Below are 16,467 nucleotides of genomic sequence, written 5' to 3' on the forward strand. Positions count from 1 at the left end.
TCCTCGCCCCTTCTCCCGAAGACCATCCCCACGTTCGCGTTCAAAAGACTCGTGCCCAATGAGTAACAGGGCGGGCCTAGAGTGGCGGCGGCATCCGCCAATGCGCAGACAGCGAGGGCGGAGCGTCCGCAGCGAGCCTCTGACGGCAGGCGGCGTGTGACGCAGTCGGGCCCTCTGCGCGCTGCGCCCGAAGCGGCGGTAGGTGTCGGTGCTGGTGGCGGCGGCGACGGTTTCGTGGCGGCCGCGCGCTGCTCTCTGAGCGGCGGGTGGCGGACGGGCTTAGGCCCTCACTCCTGACACTTCCCCTCCCCCTCCCCCCGGACCGCGGTAAGTCGGGAGCCGGGACGGTGGCGGCCGGTGATCGGCAGGCTCCTCCTCCCCTCAGGGCGGGCGGCTGCGCGGGGCGTCCCAGGCCCTTTCCGCGCGGAAGTCTCGTGCCCCGCGCGCACATTCTGCCCTGAGGGAGAGGGCTGGGCCCGCGACTCTGCGGCCCCGAGGCCTGGCTCTTCGGGCGCTGGCGGGGAATGGGTGTAGGGGGCGTCTGGGCCCGGGGGTCTGCCGGTGCAGCCTGCGCTGAGGGAGCGCCCCTCTCTCTGGTTGTACTCATTCATTTGCCCGGCAGTGGTTAGGTGGGCCGGGCCCTGTGGGGGGCAGCGCCTGAAGACCCTGAATACGGCCCCCCCAGCACCTCTTGACTGTCTTGCGGCATGGGCTTTATTGGCCTTGGTCTTTGCACGGGGGAAATTTGCAGCCTGAGGGTTAGGGCGGGTGGGTCGGGAGTTTGTTAGCTTTTTAAAACAATGCCCGAGAGTTAGGTCAGTTTGGTGGAGTAGGTTGTTTTGTGTTCTCCCACGTGTTCCGTGTGAAGCTAGATGGGCTTTCTGGATTACTATAGCCATAAGGACCTTAGAAATGAAGCCAATCCCCCTACCCTACATCACGTGCAAGTTTTATAGATGGAGAAATCGAGGCCTAAGGGAAGGGACTGGTTTAGCCAATGCCAGATCTGACACAGTTCAGAAATTTTTTTACTACACCACCCTCCCTGAGTGCTCCAGGCTCCCCTCGCTGAAGGTTCCCTTTGGGGGGTTGGATGGGGCGGCGGGGGCATTTGGTGGTTAGAAGCAGACATAGTCTTCAGTTGCTTTTGAGATTTAGTAGCTACCAGCTCTGTTCATGGTAAGGCAGAAGCTTCATCGGTGGTACCCCGACCTAGGTCATGAGACCTAACCCTAAAAGTTGGTCAAAGAATTGTCAGTGATGTTATGTATTAGCAACGAGTCGACCAAACTACGTCAGCGGCTAGTTTCCTGTTCCAAATCTAAAATTTTTGTTTGTGTCAACTCCTCGTGACTCAGAAGAGAGAGTCCAGTTGGTGACCCACAACAGTATTGAAATAGAAAGCGGGAAATATAGACGGGACTCAGAAAAGTAGGCAGCACTTATGTAGTTCTTGTACTTTGGAACTCGTGGCTCCTCTCTGGTACAGAATTCCAAGTATTGTAGTAGAATAAGATGAGAAAATTAAACTCCATTTTGGAAGAAGAAAAGAAATTTTGGCAGAAAAAAAGAAAGAGCAGTGCTCTATTCCCAGTGACAGTCTTGTAAATTCAGAGAAAAACTCTTGTTAACTGAGTGACAGATGGTATGTTTACTTAGTGGCAGAAGTCAAGATATTAAAAAAATAAAACTGAAGTTTGGACAGAACGGAGGTACTGGGAAATACTTTGATAGAATTGTTTTTTGTCTCTTCATTAACATTTGATGAAATCGAATTAGTTGCCACTTTGGTCCGTTCACGTCAGTCAGATCGTCACTTTGCTCTTGTTTAGATGACCAAGCAAAAACTGGAAAACAGTGTGTAAGAACAGAAGAAAACTGGAGTCTAAATACTAAGACGTGAACAGGGTATATTTACGGTGACATTTTCTCAGTTCAAGCATCACCCTCTTCTGAGAAGCCTTTTCTGGCATTCCCTCCCCTGCAAGCTTCCATAACACTTATTTGATACATCTATTTATAGTACAAGTCATTTTGTATTTTAGCTGTTTGTCTGTTTTTTAGACTGGTAAAATATTTTTGTCTTATCTTTGTATTCATGTTGCTTGGCACATGGTAGACCCTCAGTAAGCATGTTTGCATGAACAAATAAACAAATATGGGGGAGTTAAACCTAAAAATAGTCAATAAAGAGTCTGGGCATTTGTGTGCTCCTGAATATAGGGCCCAGATAGAGGACCCATACCGTTCGTATATTACATAATACGTTGGTGCCTGACTTTATTCATGTCCGCTAGCTCCTAGATAGCTGAGAGCAAGTAGAACTTTTAGGGAACCAAATTCACAGCTTGAAAAAAGTTATACTATTTTGTTGTGATATTATTTTTATGGTGTCAGTTAACCTAGGAAGTAAAGAGTAATAGTTCTGACGTTTAATTTCCAATAAAGAGCACATTCATAATTATGCAATTTGTTGAAAGGTTAGAGAACTAAGAAATTTAGAGATTTAACAGTAGGTGTTAGAGGCAAGGTGTGTAGACAATGTTTCCTGAGAATTTGGTGTATTCTTTGCATTTGAAATTGAGCCTAAGTATTTGGCACAGTACGTCTGTAGAGCAGAGTTTCTCAGCCCCGGCACTATTGACATTTTGGGCCAAATAATTCTTTAGTGTAGGGGAGTTGTCTTGTGTTTTGTAGGATGTATAGCAGCATTCCAAGCCTCTACCCGTTAGATACCATAACACCCTGTTAATGCCCCCCCCCCCCCCCCCCCCCCCCCCCCCCCCCGCCGTCCCCCCAATCAAGAAGGTCTCCAGACACTATCAAATGTTCCCTGGGAGGCAGAATCGCCCCGGCTTGAGATCACTGTTCTAGAGGAAACATTCTCAATATTTCAGTAAAATCATACCTTTATTTTGTTAACATTGTCCTTGAAAAACCCTTAAATTGTTGAAATCTGATTTCTGGAGCTGAAAAGAGTCCTAGAGTTATTTTCTTTAGTTTCTACTTTTATTTATGTAGTAGCCTCCTGTTCTCTGGGATAGAAGAAATCAAGGTCTTGTTTGAAAAGGGATAGGCCGTTGGGTAAATAAAGCAATATTTATCTCTATTTTTGTGGAAGAGGGCAAAAGAGCTTGTAGTTGAATTGATGTAATTAAGTGGGATGCTGTGTAATTCCATTGTCTTTTCATTTCACTGATACACAGTACTTGATGCCACACAAATATGCATCGATCCAGGGGTTTTGTCCCATTGTACTAACACTGAGAATTTAATAAATACTGACAATTATTTGCCATATTGAAGAGTTTGTACCTAATTCAGTGTACTGTGAAGCAGTTGCAATTTTTTAGTAGAGAAGTAAAAATTGTTTCTTAAAATAAAGCTCTAGCTAAGTCTGATACTAAGAGTGAGTTTAAGCTGGTGGGTAGTAGGGTAGATTGGAAAATGTGAAACTGGAGTTAGGCAGACGAATTAGAAGGAGGCTATGGCAGTAGTCTAGGATAGCAGTTCTCAAAGTTTGTGGTCTCTAGACTACTTTATACTTTAAAAATTATTGAAGATTCCAAATAGCTTTCATTTATATGGGTTGTATCTACTGGTATTTACTGTACTAGAAATTAAAACAAATTTTTTAAAAGGGTTATTGATTTAAAAAATAAACTCACGTGTTAACATAACAATGTTATGAAAAATTACTAAAAAATTTAGTCACAGGGGTGGCAATATTTTACATTTTTGCAAATCTCTTTAATGTCTCGCTTAATAGAAGACCACTGGATGTGTAGATCTTCTTTTGCATTCAGACAGTTGATAGAATGTTTTGGTTGAAGTATGTGAAGAAAATCCAACCTCATATGGATATGTAGTTGGAAAAGGGAGGAGTGTTTTAATAACCTTTTCATTTCAAATAATTGTAGGTATTCTTTGACACTACACTCAAACCTTTTTAAAGGTTTGTTGCAGTATGGAACCTGAAACCATATGATTTACTTTTGTACTCTTGGTTCTTGGACTTTGAATGGATATTTACCCATGCATGATTTTATGACATCATACATTGGTTATTTAGAAATCATTGGTTCACTGAGGTATGCAGCTCTTCCAAATGTGGACAGATTTAATTATACAGTTGTTAATATTTCCACCTATCTCATCAGATAAGTCTTTTTAAGGATTGGGAAACTGACAGCCTCATAGTGATGGACACAAGTTTTCAGAATTCTCATTTTCACTTCAGATCTGAATAACCATAGTTTGTCATTCATTCTTTGAAATAAAAATGGCGTTCAATGAAAAATTCAGCTGTTTTAGCTTTCTACTGAAAAGTAATTACACAGGTGTTTTACTTTGAAACACCTCTTGTATTTCAATATGCATGTGTGCTTTTGAGTACTCTCATTTTATTCCAGAGAATAATCACATTTTTACTAACCACATATTAAAAAGGTGTGTACTGAAATGTTGAGAATTAATACAATCAACAATTTTTACTCTTCATCAAGGACATTCAAATGAAGTGGGTTTGGGTTTTTTTTCATACTGTAAGTGGGTGGCAGGCAGTAAAGAATTCAATGACAGTACAGTTTGGGGCCATTGTCTTGATTCGTGTTCAGATTACAGCAGTTTTATACACCTTTGCTTTTTGTACCTCAATGCAAAGGTCAGCATAGTAAAAAAAAAAAAAAGGCAGATAATGTCTTAGTATTCTTTTGAAAATAGTTTTGACTTTATGGACCTTCTGAAAGAGGTCTTGGGGACTCCTAGAGACCTTTGACCCACACTTGGAGAACCACTAATCTAGGACAGTGATTTTTCACACTGGTTTTTACAGCCCTAAACTTCTTTGAAAGGGCTCAACTGGTAGATTCTACTGTACCCACCCCACTTTACTTCAGCCAGAGCAGCTTCTGCTTATGTCTGTTTTATGTATTGGGTTCCATAGCTAAAAATATTTGAAAACCACTGATCAAAGGGGAAAGAATTGAGTACCTGAATTAGGACAGTCTTTTCAGGAAGGGAACAGTTCATCCTCCATAAATACATATTGCAGTCATTCGTCACTTCACACCTTTGTGTAGTCTTAGTTCCATGTGCTTCTTTGACACAAAGATTACTGGTATCTGCACACCTAACCCTTCTTCTTGGAATAAGCTTTTTAAGGAATAAGCAAATGAATTTGTAAGTAAAAAAGGTGAGTAGTTGGGAATGAGGCTAGGGATGTGAGATGAGCAAAAGAGAATGAGTGATCAGAGTGACTCGGTAATTGTGTATGTGTGTATAGGGGGGAGTGGTTGTTTCTGTTTGCAGTGGTGCTTTATGGTTGTGTGAGATGGTTAGTAGATGACACTGCATTGTTGGGAAATAAATCATGTTATGTGTGGAGTTCTAGCCAGGCATTGATTAACTAAGGTTTAGAGTGAGAAGAAATTATTACATTTTTCTAATTTAAAATATTGTAAAATGTTTGTTGAAAAACTAAATAAAAACTTGCTTTTGAGGAGCTCTGGTTTGAAGCAACTTTGTTGTCCTAACAGTCCTTTCGTGTAGGCTATATAATTTCTATTGTTCAGATGTAGAAATTGAAGTCTAAGAGGTTGAATATCATGACTTAATTACAGTTACACAGTAGCAAGTGGCAGAGGTTTTTTATTCCTTTTCAACTTTTTGGTTTGGCTTAATTTTAGATTTATAGAGAATCGCAGATACAGTATGTGGCAGAGAGTTTTAAATACAGATTTGTCTCACTCCAAAGCTCACATACTCTTTTCACTACTTCTGTTTGTAAAATGAGAGTTATATTAAGGAGATGAAAGAACGTGAGCACTGTGAGGAAGGAACCATGTTAGATACTATGGATTATTTTAAATTAATGTAAGATATTGGAAGATATTCCTAATGGAAGATATTGAGCAAAATCAAGATGCTTTTTGCTAGAGCAGCAAACAGCTCATACACTCAAGTAGCAGGTCTAACAGCAAATATATTGCATAACCAAAACCAGCTGGGAGGCATTAGTTTATGTAATAGGGGTTGGAAAGGGGGAGGGGAAGGGGAAGTGTATACTGATAAGAGCCTGAAGGGTCTATTCTGAGGCAGTCTGGTGAAGCAGGTGAGGCTTGAGCAGCAATTTTTAGAAAGAAAAGGGGGCATAATTTTTGGAGAGGAAAGTGAATGTTCTAACAAAGGGAATGGCTAGATCTGAAGAGTGATCATAGGAAGGATACTGTAAAACAATTAAGATGGTAGAAGATAGTTTTGCTGGGATGTGATATTAAGTGATTAAGACTAGGTTAATCTCTTGTTCCTGGAATTCTGTGTAATTCTTCCATCACTCTGCTCCCATCCAAGGCAAAAATCAGCATTTTTCCATTCAGTTTAACTGCGGATGATAATTCCTGCCTTTTCTAGTACTTATGTGAAGATTAGATGAGAGAATATTTGAAAAAGTACTTTGTAAACTGGACAGTACTAAACTCCTCCGTTCATCTAGCAAATATTTATTGTTTTTTGCTCTTTACTGAGTTTGATACAAAGGAACTCAGTGAAGTAGAAAGAAAATTACTTCTCATTTGTGTAACTTTCTTTTGTCAGAGATCAGCAAGCTTGCTTAGTCATTGGTAGTCACTTGGTTGTTACCATATTTCGGGGTCTGTCCAACACTTCTCTGGAAGAGAACTGTTTTGTCATTGCGCCCAGAGTTCACAAAGCTCACAAAGGTTGGAAGTGTAAAACAGGACATCAGTTTGTTGAGCTTCAGTTCAGACAGTAGGGGAATACTGGATTACTGGTGTCTGTTATTAAAGCTACCTCTTTCTTATATCTGACTGTCTGAATTATTAATAAGAAGATTGAGCATAGAGAGCAGAGTAAATTTAAGGGCATTGTCTCTTTCTGTATTGCACTATTTCATTTTTGTTTTTTCTTTCTAAATATATCTTATACAAAAAAAATTGCAATGAGTAGAAGTAAGTCCATCCATAACAGAAGTGGTTAATCTTTGCCGGAAAGTTCATCTAGGGCGTGGAGATGCCTTATAAATTGTCAGTCCGTAGGAGAGATTACCTTTCTGGCAACTAGAACTCCCGTGTTTGCCAGAGAAGTGTCTCTTTCCCCTGATAGTGCTGGATTAATACTGACAAATTTTGGTTTAATAGTTTCCCTGTTTATAGTGAATGCAAAGCCATTTCTCTTTAGTTGTCCGTGTTCTTTCTCTAGGAGGTCTAGACTCTAGGAACACAGCTTCTAGAGTCAATAATAGCTTTATGATCTTAGGCACAAGTTACTTCTTGTGCCTCAATTTCACCATTTGTAAAATAGGGATAAAAAATACCTACCTCATTGGATTCTTGGGAGGTTTACGTGAGATAATTCATAAAAAGTTCTTGGAGCAGTGCCTGAGACATAGTAAGAATGCAACTGTAAGCTGGTGTTATTTATTCTAGGAGAGTTTCGGTTTGCACCAGGTTAATATGTTTGAAAGGAGAAAGACTCGAATGTGTGATATGAGTTTAAACTTGAATGGACGTAGAAGTTCCACACATTTCAATCTCTAGGATTACTTCCTTCTCTTTTTTTTTTTAAAGATTTTATTTTTTCCTTTTTCTCCCCAAAGCCCCCGGTACATAGTTGTATCTTCTTCATTGTGGGTCCTTCTAGTTGTGGCATGTGGGACGCTGCCTCAGCGTGGTCTGATGAGCAGTGCCATGTCCGCGCCCAGGATTCGAACCAACGAAACACTGGGCCGCCTGCAGCGGAGCGCGCGAACTTAACCACTCGGCCAAGGGGCCAGCCCCACTTCCTTCTCTTTTTTGAATGGACTTTCTAATTTTTTTTTTAATGGAAAAATGGAGTTAGTTGGAAATATCTGCATCCTCTAAATTGTTGTCGTTGTTCATAGAGAGTCCTCTGAATTCTCTGCCCCGTCTTATTTCCTTCCTTTCTCCAGAGGCACCACTTTTATGTATTTTTCTAGTCTCTTTCTTTACTTTTACTATGTATATATTTACCCATAAATAACAGTGTATTGTCTTTTCTATTTTACATAAGGAATCTGCCAATTGTATCTTTTTGCAACTTACTTTATTTCATTAAACATCTTTTACTTGAAATAACTCATAGGGTAACTTTGTCCAGATGTTCTGGTGGTACCTTATTCTTGATACCATATCCTGGAAACATACTTAGCAGAGTGCTCTGATTTACTCCTTTAGTTGGGTAATTTAAAGTTAATGACATTACTACATAATAAACTGCTAAGTACATTTATTATATACTTAACATATGAGGGAAACTGGGCTTGGTGTTGAGATATAAGGACAGATAGGATAGGTACACAAATACCCATTCTTACCTATGCACCTTACTTACCTTGTACTCTTTCCCTCTCTTCTGTTTTTAGTCCCTCAAGGCCCTGTTCATATTCTAAATCTCTGGGAATTTTTCCTCACATTTCCTGACCTAATTTTGACTTCCTGTTGTGATCTTGGCACATATATGCTCTTTAAGTTTTTAACCTGTGGGTCCTTTATCTGATTGTTTCAGAAAGTACAAACTCAAAACCTTTTGGGGCCAGGCAGCTGATGGAAATGATACTGGGTGGGTCTTGTGGTGCCTTGGAGAGTACATGGCTCTGACCAAAGGGGACAGTTGCTACTGAGTTCCAGACTGTTACTGCTATGAAGTGATAGCAGTCCTAGTTTGCTTAAAACTTTTTTCATGAGAAGCCAAAAACCTATTTTTCTGACATACCTATTTTAAATGTTATCAGCTAGTTTAAGACAATATATACGTAAACATTTCTACGTACATGTGTATGTATATAGTATACCATATATATGTAACAGGCCAAAGAAAGAAGTGTCTGCTGGTTGTATACAACCATTTTGTGATCTCTTTGTTTTTGTACCGTCTGAAGTAGATGGTAAATCTGCCAAGAATCTTCCTGTTCATGGCTTCCTTTTGTTGTGAGAATTAATCTAGCATAATTTTATTTATTAGCTTGGCACCTGAGCTAACATCTGTTGCCAATTTCTTTTCCCCCCTTCTTCTCCCCAAAGTCCCCCAGTACATAGTTGTATATTCTAGTTGTAGGTCCCTCTGGTTGTGCTATGTGGGATGCTGCCTCAGCATGGCTTGATGAGCGGTGCCATGTCCTTGCCAAGGATCCGAACCGGCGAAACCCTGGGCCACTAAAGCAGAGCACATGAACTTAACCACTCGACCATGGGGCTGGCCCCTAGCATAGTTTTATTTTTAAGTTAGAAGTTACTTCTCAAGTAACTTGATCATTTAGTCTGTGTTTAAAAAACAAATTATTGTTGATTGTCATTAAGTTTGAGACGCTTTGTTAGGTTTTAGGATAGTAAACAAATGATGCTTTCTCTACCCTGGAAAGTTCATTGTGTATTAGGAGAGTGTTGAGGAGTGTAATAGGAGAGGGGATTTAGAGGTTACTTCTTTGGGAAGCAGACTCTGAATTGGAGATAGTTCTGCATGAGTTTTATTAGAGGGCTATCGGGATCACCACCTGTGGGAGAGAAGAGATGGAAGCAGGAACGGGCTGAGGGAGAAATTGAGTTGTGATATTATCTTAAGGAAGGCCTCAGCCAATCCATCCAGAGTATGAGGCTGGGATCACCCTTTAGAGTTATGCTAAGTTGGAGCAAAGGGGCCTGGCTTTTGGATATGGGCTATCCTAGGAAGAGGATATGACTTGCGGTGAGGCACCACTTCCCAGTGGAGGCAGTTTTGAAGAGCACCAACAGCTGAGGGCTATCTTTTTGCAGTACTTTTCAGCAGCTGGGACAACAAATCCTTCAGTCCTAAAGGGAGATCTGTGTTGTTAGTGTTATCACAGCATCCACTGTAGAGAGTCAGAGTCAAGATAGACACATGTAAATAAATCATAATGTGCTGTGGAAGCCCAGAGGAATGACTGATTAATTTCTAAAGGGACTTAGGGAAGAGATGGCTTTTGAGCTAGGTTTTGAAAAGACTGAATTAGTAGGTTGATTGGTAGGGGCAAAAGTAGAGGGGTGGCATTTTTCTTTTGAGTCAGTGACATTTCATAGCACAGTCAGGAAAATGAATGATTTGTTTGAAGAGCAAAGAGTTAAATGTATTAGCCATTCTTTGAATTCTAGCAATCATGATAAAAATCATGAAGCTGTTTCCCAAATCTTGGTTTGCTTCCATGGTAATAATTTTTTTTAAAACACTTAGAATGGCAGTTTGATCAGGCTTGAGACTAAGCCAAGCTCGTCCTTGTCAGAACCAAAAAGATAGGCTGAGCTTGAGTGAGAAGCTTTTTTTCCAGTAGTCTAAATTGGATTTGGTCCCTGCATTGTCCCTTGTTCTTGGGTCTGGAACAGATGGATTTCCTTAATACTACACATATTTTTGCTCGTTGCCTAGTGTCTGTGGTCGTAAGATTGAGGACGTCGATGGGAAGCCAGAAGATAGGTTAAACTGGGACTCTACCACTTAGCACTTCCTTGACCTTGGGAAACTTGCTAAACACCTGATCCTATTTTCTCATCTCTAAAATACAGGTGTTGATGCTTAATACCATCCTTTTAGGGTTGTTGAGATAATATGTAAGAGCTTATAAACTGTGAGATGTTTCCCAGGATATTTTATTACTAAAATCCGTTTGTGAAATGTATGTGTGATGCTAGATTTCTATGTTAGAATAAGAGTATTAAAAATCGAATTTTGAGGGGCCGGCCTGGTGGCGCAGCGGTTAAGTTCGCACGTTCCGCTTCTCGGCGGCCCGGGGTTCGCTGGTTCAGATCCCGGGTGCGGACATGGCACGGCTTGGCAGCCATGCTGTGGTAGGTGTCCCACGTATAAACTAGAGGAAGATGGGCACGGATGTTAGCTCAGAGCCAGGCTTCCTCAGCAAAAAGAGGAGGACTGGCAGTAGTTAGCTGAGGGCTAATCTTCCTCCAAAAAACAAAAAAACAAAAAAAAAATCGAATTTTGATTGTTAGAAGCTATGGATTTGGTCTATAGAACCTAGTACCACTGAAACCCAAATTAACACTAAAATCTTCTACAGAAGGACAAGTTTCACAGAAAAAACTGTATTACTCAGCTTTTGAATCCTGACATGTCTGCTCTGTAGAAGAGGTCAGATTTACATGAACAGATTGCTGTTCATGGGGGTGAATTAAAAAAATGGGAGGCAAATTTAGCATGATAAGTGTATTACAACTCATAGCTTTTGCCTTACTGATGATGGGTCAAAATATTTAGTCAACAGATAGAAGAAAGTGGATCTAGAAGGGCCTGTGACCCAAGACAGCAGTATGAGAGAGATGGCAGTCAAAATGAGTTGGTCCAGACATCTAACCCCTAACACACTTAGCAATTCTGAATGAACTGTTGAAAAGCAAATAGACCTATAGAAGTCTAGACTTCTGCTAGGTACTTCCAAGAATATTTCCCCTGGAAAGTGAGTCGCCTGTTAATACGGTAAAGGCCCAATCTGTCATATTGTGACACCTGATAAATTGGGAAGGCAGGAAACTTCAAGCAGATCTCTTTACTGAAAGAGATGATGATTAAATGAAATATAGGCTCTAGTTCCAAGGGAATGCATTAGAGTAACTTGAGCCTTTCAAACTACAAATATCTACATCCCAACCCTGGACATTTTGGTTCCTTATTTCTAGAATGGGGTCTGGGGGTTGTATTTTGAAAAGCTTACTGGCTAATTCTGATCTGGCCCTCTTAAACTATTGGTTTCAGTGAGCTTTGTTTAATTGAAGGAATTATTAAATTCCTGGATGTTGGAATAGAGAACTAAGAACTGAAAATTTTTTTTCTGAGAGTTTCGGGGACAGTGTTGATTTCTATAAAAGCATAAGGTATTTAGGGGCAGTCTTTTCCAGTGTCTTGCAAGTTGTTTTCGGGTGTTAGAATACCTCGAAGTGCTAATGGGACACTGGAACATTGTGGGAAGCACTTCAAAATGTTGTGTTTAATTCTGTTATATGAACGAGGCATGATTTTACCAGAAGAAAAAATTGCTCTGTTATGTGTATATAAGAGAAAAATCATCAATACCTGTTAGAAATTCAAGTAAGCATCATGGCCATTTTCTGAGTTTCTATATTAAAAGTACTTACTCATTATTTTCTTGTTTGCTGGGAGGTAAGTGGTAGCCGATATCTTAAGTTTAAGGAAAATATATGGAGGGGGAAAGCATTTACTTTTGAGTAAACTATACCTTTAATTTGTTTTCATTCAAATCTAGGGGGATAAAACCAAACTTCTGTTTTGTACTTGTTGTTGGAACACTGATCCAATTCGTTAAGTGACTGGATGCATACTTTGGATACTGGAGGGGAGGCATTCATGTGAGATGGGAGATTTTACAGCATTTTCTGTAGTGTTCCCAGAAGAAGTAGACGGTAGATAAGTAGGAGACCATAAAGAATAGTCAGGAAGTAATCTCAAAGAGAATGTCAGGGCATGAGAATCTCTGGGATTTGGAGATGGGAGGAGGGGCATGCATAATTTGAAGAACATTTAATATTACAACATTTTGTATACAACAAAATAGGGGAGAAAAACTTTTTACAATGCAAACTACAGAAAACAAACCCTAACAAAAATTTTAGCTTCTCAGGTGGTTGGAATAACAGAATATCATTGTAATTTTTTAATGGATATTGTCCATAACCTCCTAGATGGGCAATATCAAAATCTGGGATAGTGGACCTGAAATCTATTGAAAAGGGACTTAGATTTTAAAAAGTCAGAAAACATTGTTTTACAGGAATGGTTGTTGGTAGGATCTGAAGTTTAACCTTACATTATGGTATAAATTCAGCTCGATTTTACAAGATCTATTTTATCATATAGAGTTTTAGGATATTGAATGAGATGAACATTAAGTAGGCCTAACTGAATTTGTAGAATTATACATTTTCTCAAACAGTTACATGGCATTCTGTGGTCTTTAAAAAGTGATAATTTTTTCTTCCTTCCAGCTTTCTGAAGCCAAGATTCATTTTGAAGATGTTTAATAAGTCATTTGGAACACCCTTTGGGGGTGGCACAGGTGGCTTTGGCACAACTTCAACATTTGGGCAGAGTAAGTTTTAAAAAAGAACAGAGGGGGAAATCTGAAGCAATTCTTATTGAGAACAAATCCACTCTGGTAGCTTTAGATAGGAATTTTGTTCATACTTTGGTCTTTGTGACAAAATCTCTTTGAAAAATGACCAGGATAGGATCTTGTTAAAATTTCGTATGAAAATAGAAGTAAATTTGCAGTTTCCATGGTTTTCTGATCATCAGTAGAAGGTACTTAAGATATTTTTATTAATTGGTTCTTTTAGTGGAAAGTTATAATTTGCTGCTAAATTTTCAGACCAGGAGATGATTTTTTTAATATTGAAGTCTGAAATGCAATTATTTAGTAATTGCTGTGAGATTTGCTCTGTGAATAACATTTGACATTCAGAAACGGAACTGTTAAAATGTCAAAATTCCTAATCCCCACCAGCCCTCCTGAGATGCACTTCCCCTTCCACCCAGTATTGTACGTGAGTGACACTAGTTACATATAGAAACCGTTATTACACAGAAGTATAAAGAATGGTATAATGAACTCTCATGTACTTATCTCCTAGCTTTAGCAATCAGCATGTTCTTAGTCTTGTTTTCATCCCTCTCTCTTTAGGGGGAGAGGAGCATCTGAACAGACTATTTTAATACAAATCCCAAAAACTTTGTCTAACTGATGAGGATTTTAAAAAAGCATAACTAATTAAAATAATAGAGGAAATTTTTTCAAGTATCTCCTGACCTCTTAAAGTATTCTATACATCTAGGTCCTTGGTTTTTAATCAAGAGTGCCCATCAGAGTCACTTTTGGAGACTTCCCCCCCACCCCAAGTATGGAGTTCCCATCGTAGAACTATAGACTCTCTAGGAACTTGAAATGTGTATTTTGAAAAAGCCTGCCAGATCATTCTGATGTGCTTCCCCTAATTAAGGACTATTCATCCCAGGGTCTATGGAATGTATGGCATCTGGAGAGAATTTTAATAGTTTAATTTTTGTCTATAGCTCATAGTTATCTTGGCACTCTTTTTTTTCTGAAGAAGATTAGTGCTGAGCTAACGTCCACCACCAGTCTTCCTCTTTGCTGAGGAAGATTGGTCCTGAGCTAACATCTGTGCCCATCTTCTTCCACCTTATATGTGGGACGCCTGCCACAGCATGGCTTGACAAAGCAGTCTGTAGGTCCGTGCCTGGGATTAGAACAGGTGAACCCTGGGCTGCCAAAGAGGAGTGCTTGAATTTAACTGCTGTGCCGCCAAGCCAGCCCCCACTGTGGCACTCTTTTTTTTTTTTTAAACCTATTAACATCTATAACTTTTATTGAAAAGTCACACCTTTTCACTTTGTTTCCTTACTTTACCTGGGACAATAAATAAAATGTCTGTAGCTTAATTTTAACTATAATTAGTAGTCTGATGGAATTTTGGAAAAATAGTTTTCAGATTAGACCAGTGGTCCTATTCAAATGCAGAATGTTAAGAAATGTTAAACTTCCGTTTCATTGGGTTACCTGATTTAGATTTTATTATGACCCTGGATTTTGCTTTTTCAGATACTGGCTTCGGCACTACTAGTGGAGGGGCATTTGGAACATCTGCATTTGGTTCTAGCAATAATACTGGAGGCCTGTTTGGAAATTCACAGACCAAACCAGGTAGGGGCTTTGTTTGGAATACAGTTGGTTTGTTTGGAGCTGGTATAGGACTTCATTTAATGGCTACAGTCTGTCTAATTGTTTTTCCCCCTCTTCATCTCCCCAGGAGGATTATTTGGTACCAATTCATTTAGCCAGCCAGCTACCTCCACGAGCACTGGCTTTGGGTTTGGCACATCAACAGGAACATCAAATAGCTTGTTTGGAACTGCAAGCACAGGGACCAGTCTCTTCTCATCCCAAAACAATGCCTTTGCACAAAATAAACCAACTGGCTTTGGGAGTAAGTAGGACACCATTGGACTTGTGCATCTAACAGTTTAGTTTCCTTATTGAGTGTGTTCTCTCTTCTCCTTTTCCCTGTGTTCACCCACTTCCTTTTCCCACCAGATGGCAAAAACATGGAGAGAGAAAAACTTGAAAATGTATTGAAAAGTTGAACAGGTCTCTCCAAGAATGGGAATCTGAGAAACACTAGTATTTAAGGGATATGCAAAGGAAGTGGCACCTGGTAAAGAATGACCAGAGAGAGGATGAAAAGCCAGGTCAAAGTAGTGTCATAGGTCTTAAGTTAGGAGAATTTCAAGGAGGAATGTCTGTAGTCAGCCGTATTGTACTGCAGGGGCACCTTCTTCTTGCCTGTTTCACAAATAGTATGAAGAGACTAAAGCAAGAATGACAGTTACTGGCTGTGACATGGTTACTCCTCCAGTCCTTGTCCATGGCAGATGTTTTTAATTGATAGCTTCTTTCTCTTTAAGTCCAAAAGTGGCCTGGGGATACTTCTCCACACAGTACTTTAAGGCAACCACTACTAATTGAACAAGTGTTCTCTGTGAGTTGAGGCCGTTTCCCAGCACAAAAGTGTTGTAGAATGAGTAAGTTAGCCAGCTAACAATATTTTACAAAGGGAAAGTTGTTTTGTGGGGATGTTGAAATATTTAACCATAACAATATAAAGTGTGATCTGAAGTGCTAATTCAAAAGAGATGTGCCAATTTACTTTAAACTATATGTTAGGACGTGTTTTTTTGCAAAGAAATAGCAGTTTGACTGCCAGTGAGGAATCACATTTATCTTAACTTGGTAATTAAGATGTCACTTAATATTAAATATGGGCAAATAACTTTTTATTGCTTACTGACATTTCTGGTACCATATGTATAACTTCTTTAGAAGTAGTATCTCATATTTTGAAAAATATATTCTTTAGATAAACTCACTTTTACGTAATTTTTTAAAACTCAGCTTTTTGGAAAGTAAAGTAATCAGAGAATCTGTGTATTTCTATAAAAAGAGCCACATGCCTGCTGATTTTTCTAGATTATTTTTCCGAGTGAAATTTTACATTAACCTATGTTTGGTTTCCCTAATAGGACCATTTGTATGTTTTAAACTTTTTGATTATGTGTGGATGTTTGTGATAATATATGTAGGTAAAATATATTATAACTCCTGTTGAAGTCTCTTGTGATAAGATGTTTTCAGAAAGACAAGTTCATTCAGCATCAAGTCTTACCAAGAAAGGAGAAATGAGATAAAATTTATGATGAAACTGTCCTGTTTCTTTTAACTTGTCTTCCAAGTGTGCCCAAGAGAGACTTTATGGACTTTTCAGCTGACTAAAGGATTCAGATTTCTATTTCACTTCAAAGTTGTGAGCTGAGAATTATGTGTGTGTCTATATAAAATATCTGTTTGAAGGTACTTGCAAGGGGGATTTGAAGGAGAAA

General features: G+C 39.5%; 1 protein-coding gene across 6 annotated transcripts in view; it reads left to right on the plus strand.

The window, feature by feature from the left end:
• Positions 1 to 149: 149 nt before the first annotated feature.
• NUP98 (nucleoporin 98 and 96 precursor) overlaps positions 150 to 16,467 on the plus strand; it is a 105,176-nt gene continuing 88,858 nt past the window's right edge. For 3 of the 6 annotated variants that reach the window (XM_046637868.1, XM_046637869.1, XM_046637870.1), the window contains exons 1-4: positions 150 to 327; positions 13,002 to 13,105; positions 14,633 to 14,734; positions 14,841 to 15,017. In XM_046637868.1, the coding sequence (XP_046493824.1) occupies positions 13,030 to 13,105; positions 14,633 to 14,734; positions 14,841 to 15,017 (355 nt within the window). In that variant the 5' untranslated portion in view covers positions 150 to 327; positions 13,002 to 13,029. The remainder of the gene's footprint in view (positions 328 to 13,001; positions 13,106 to 14,632; positions 14,735 to 14,840; positions 15,018 to 16,467) is intronic. The other 3 variants (XM_046637865.1, XM_046637866.1, XM_046637867.1) reach the window with 1 other exon arrangement.

The sequence above is a fragment of the Equus quagga genome, chromosome 14 (genome assembly GCF_021613505.1).
Source record: "Equus quagga isolate Etosha38 chromosome 14, UCLA_HA_Equagga_1.0, whole genome shotgun sequence".
NCBI lineage: Eukaryota > Metazoa > Chordata > Mammalia > Perissodactyla > Equidae > Equus > Equus quagga.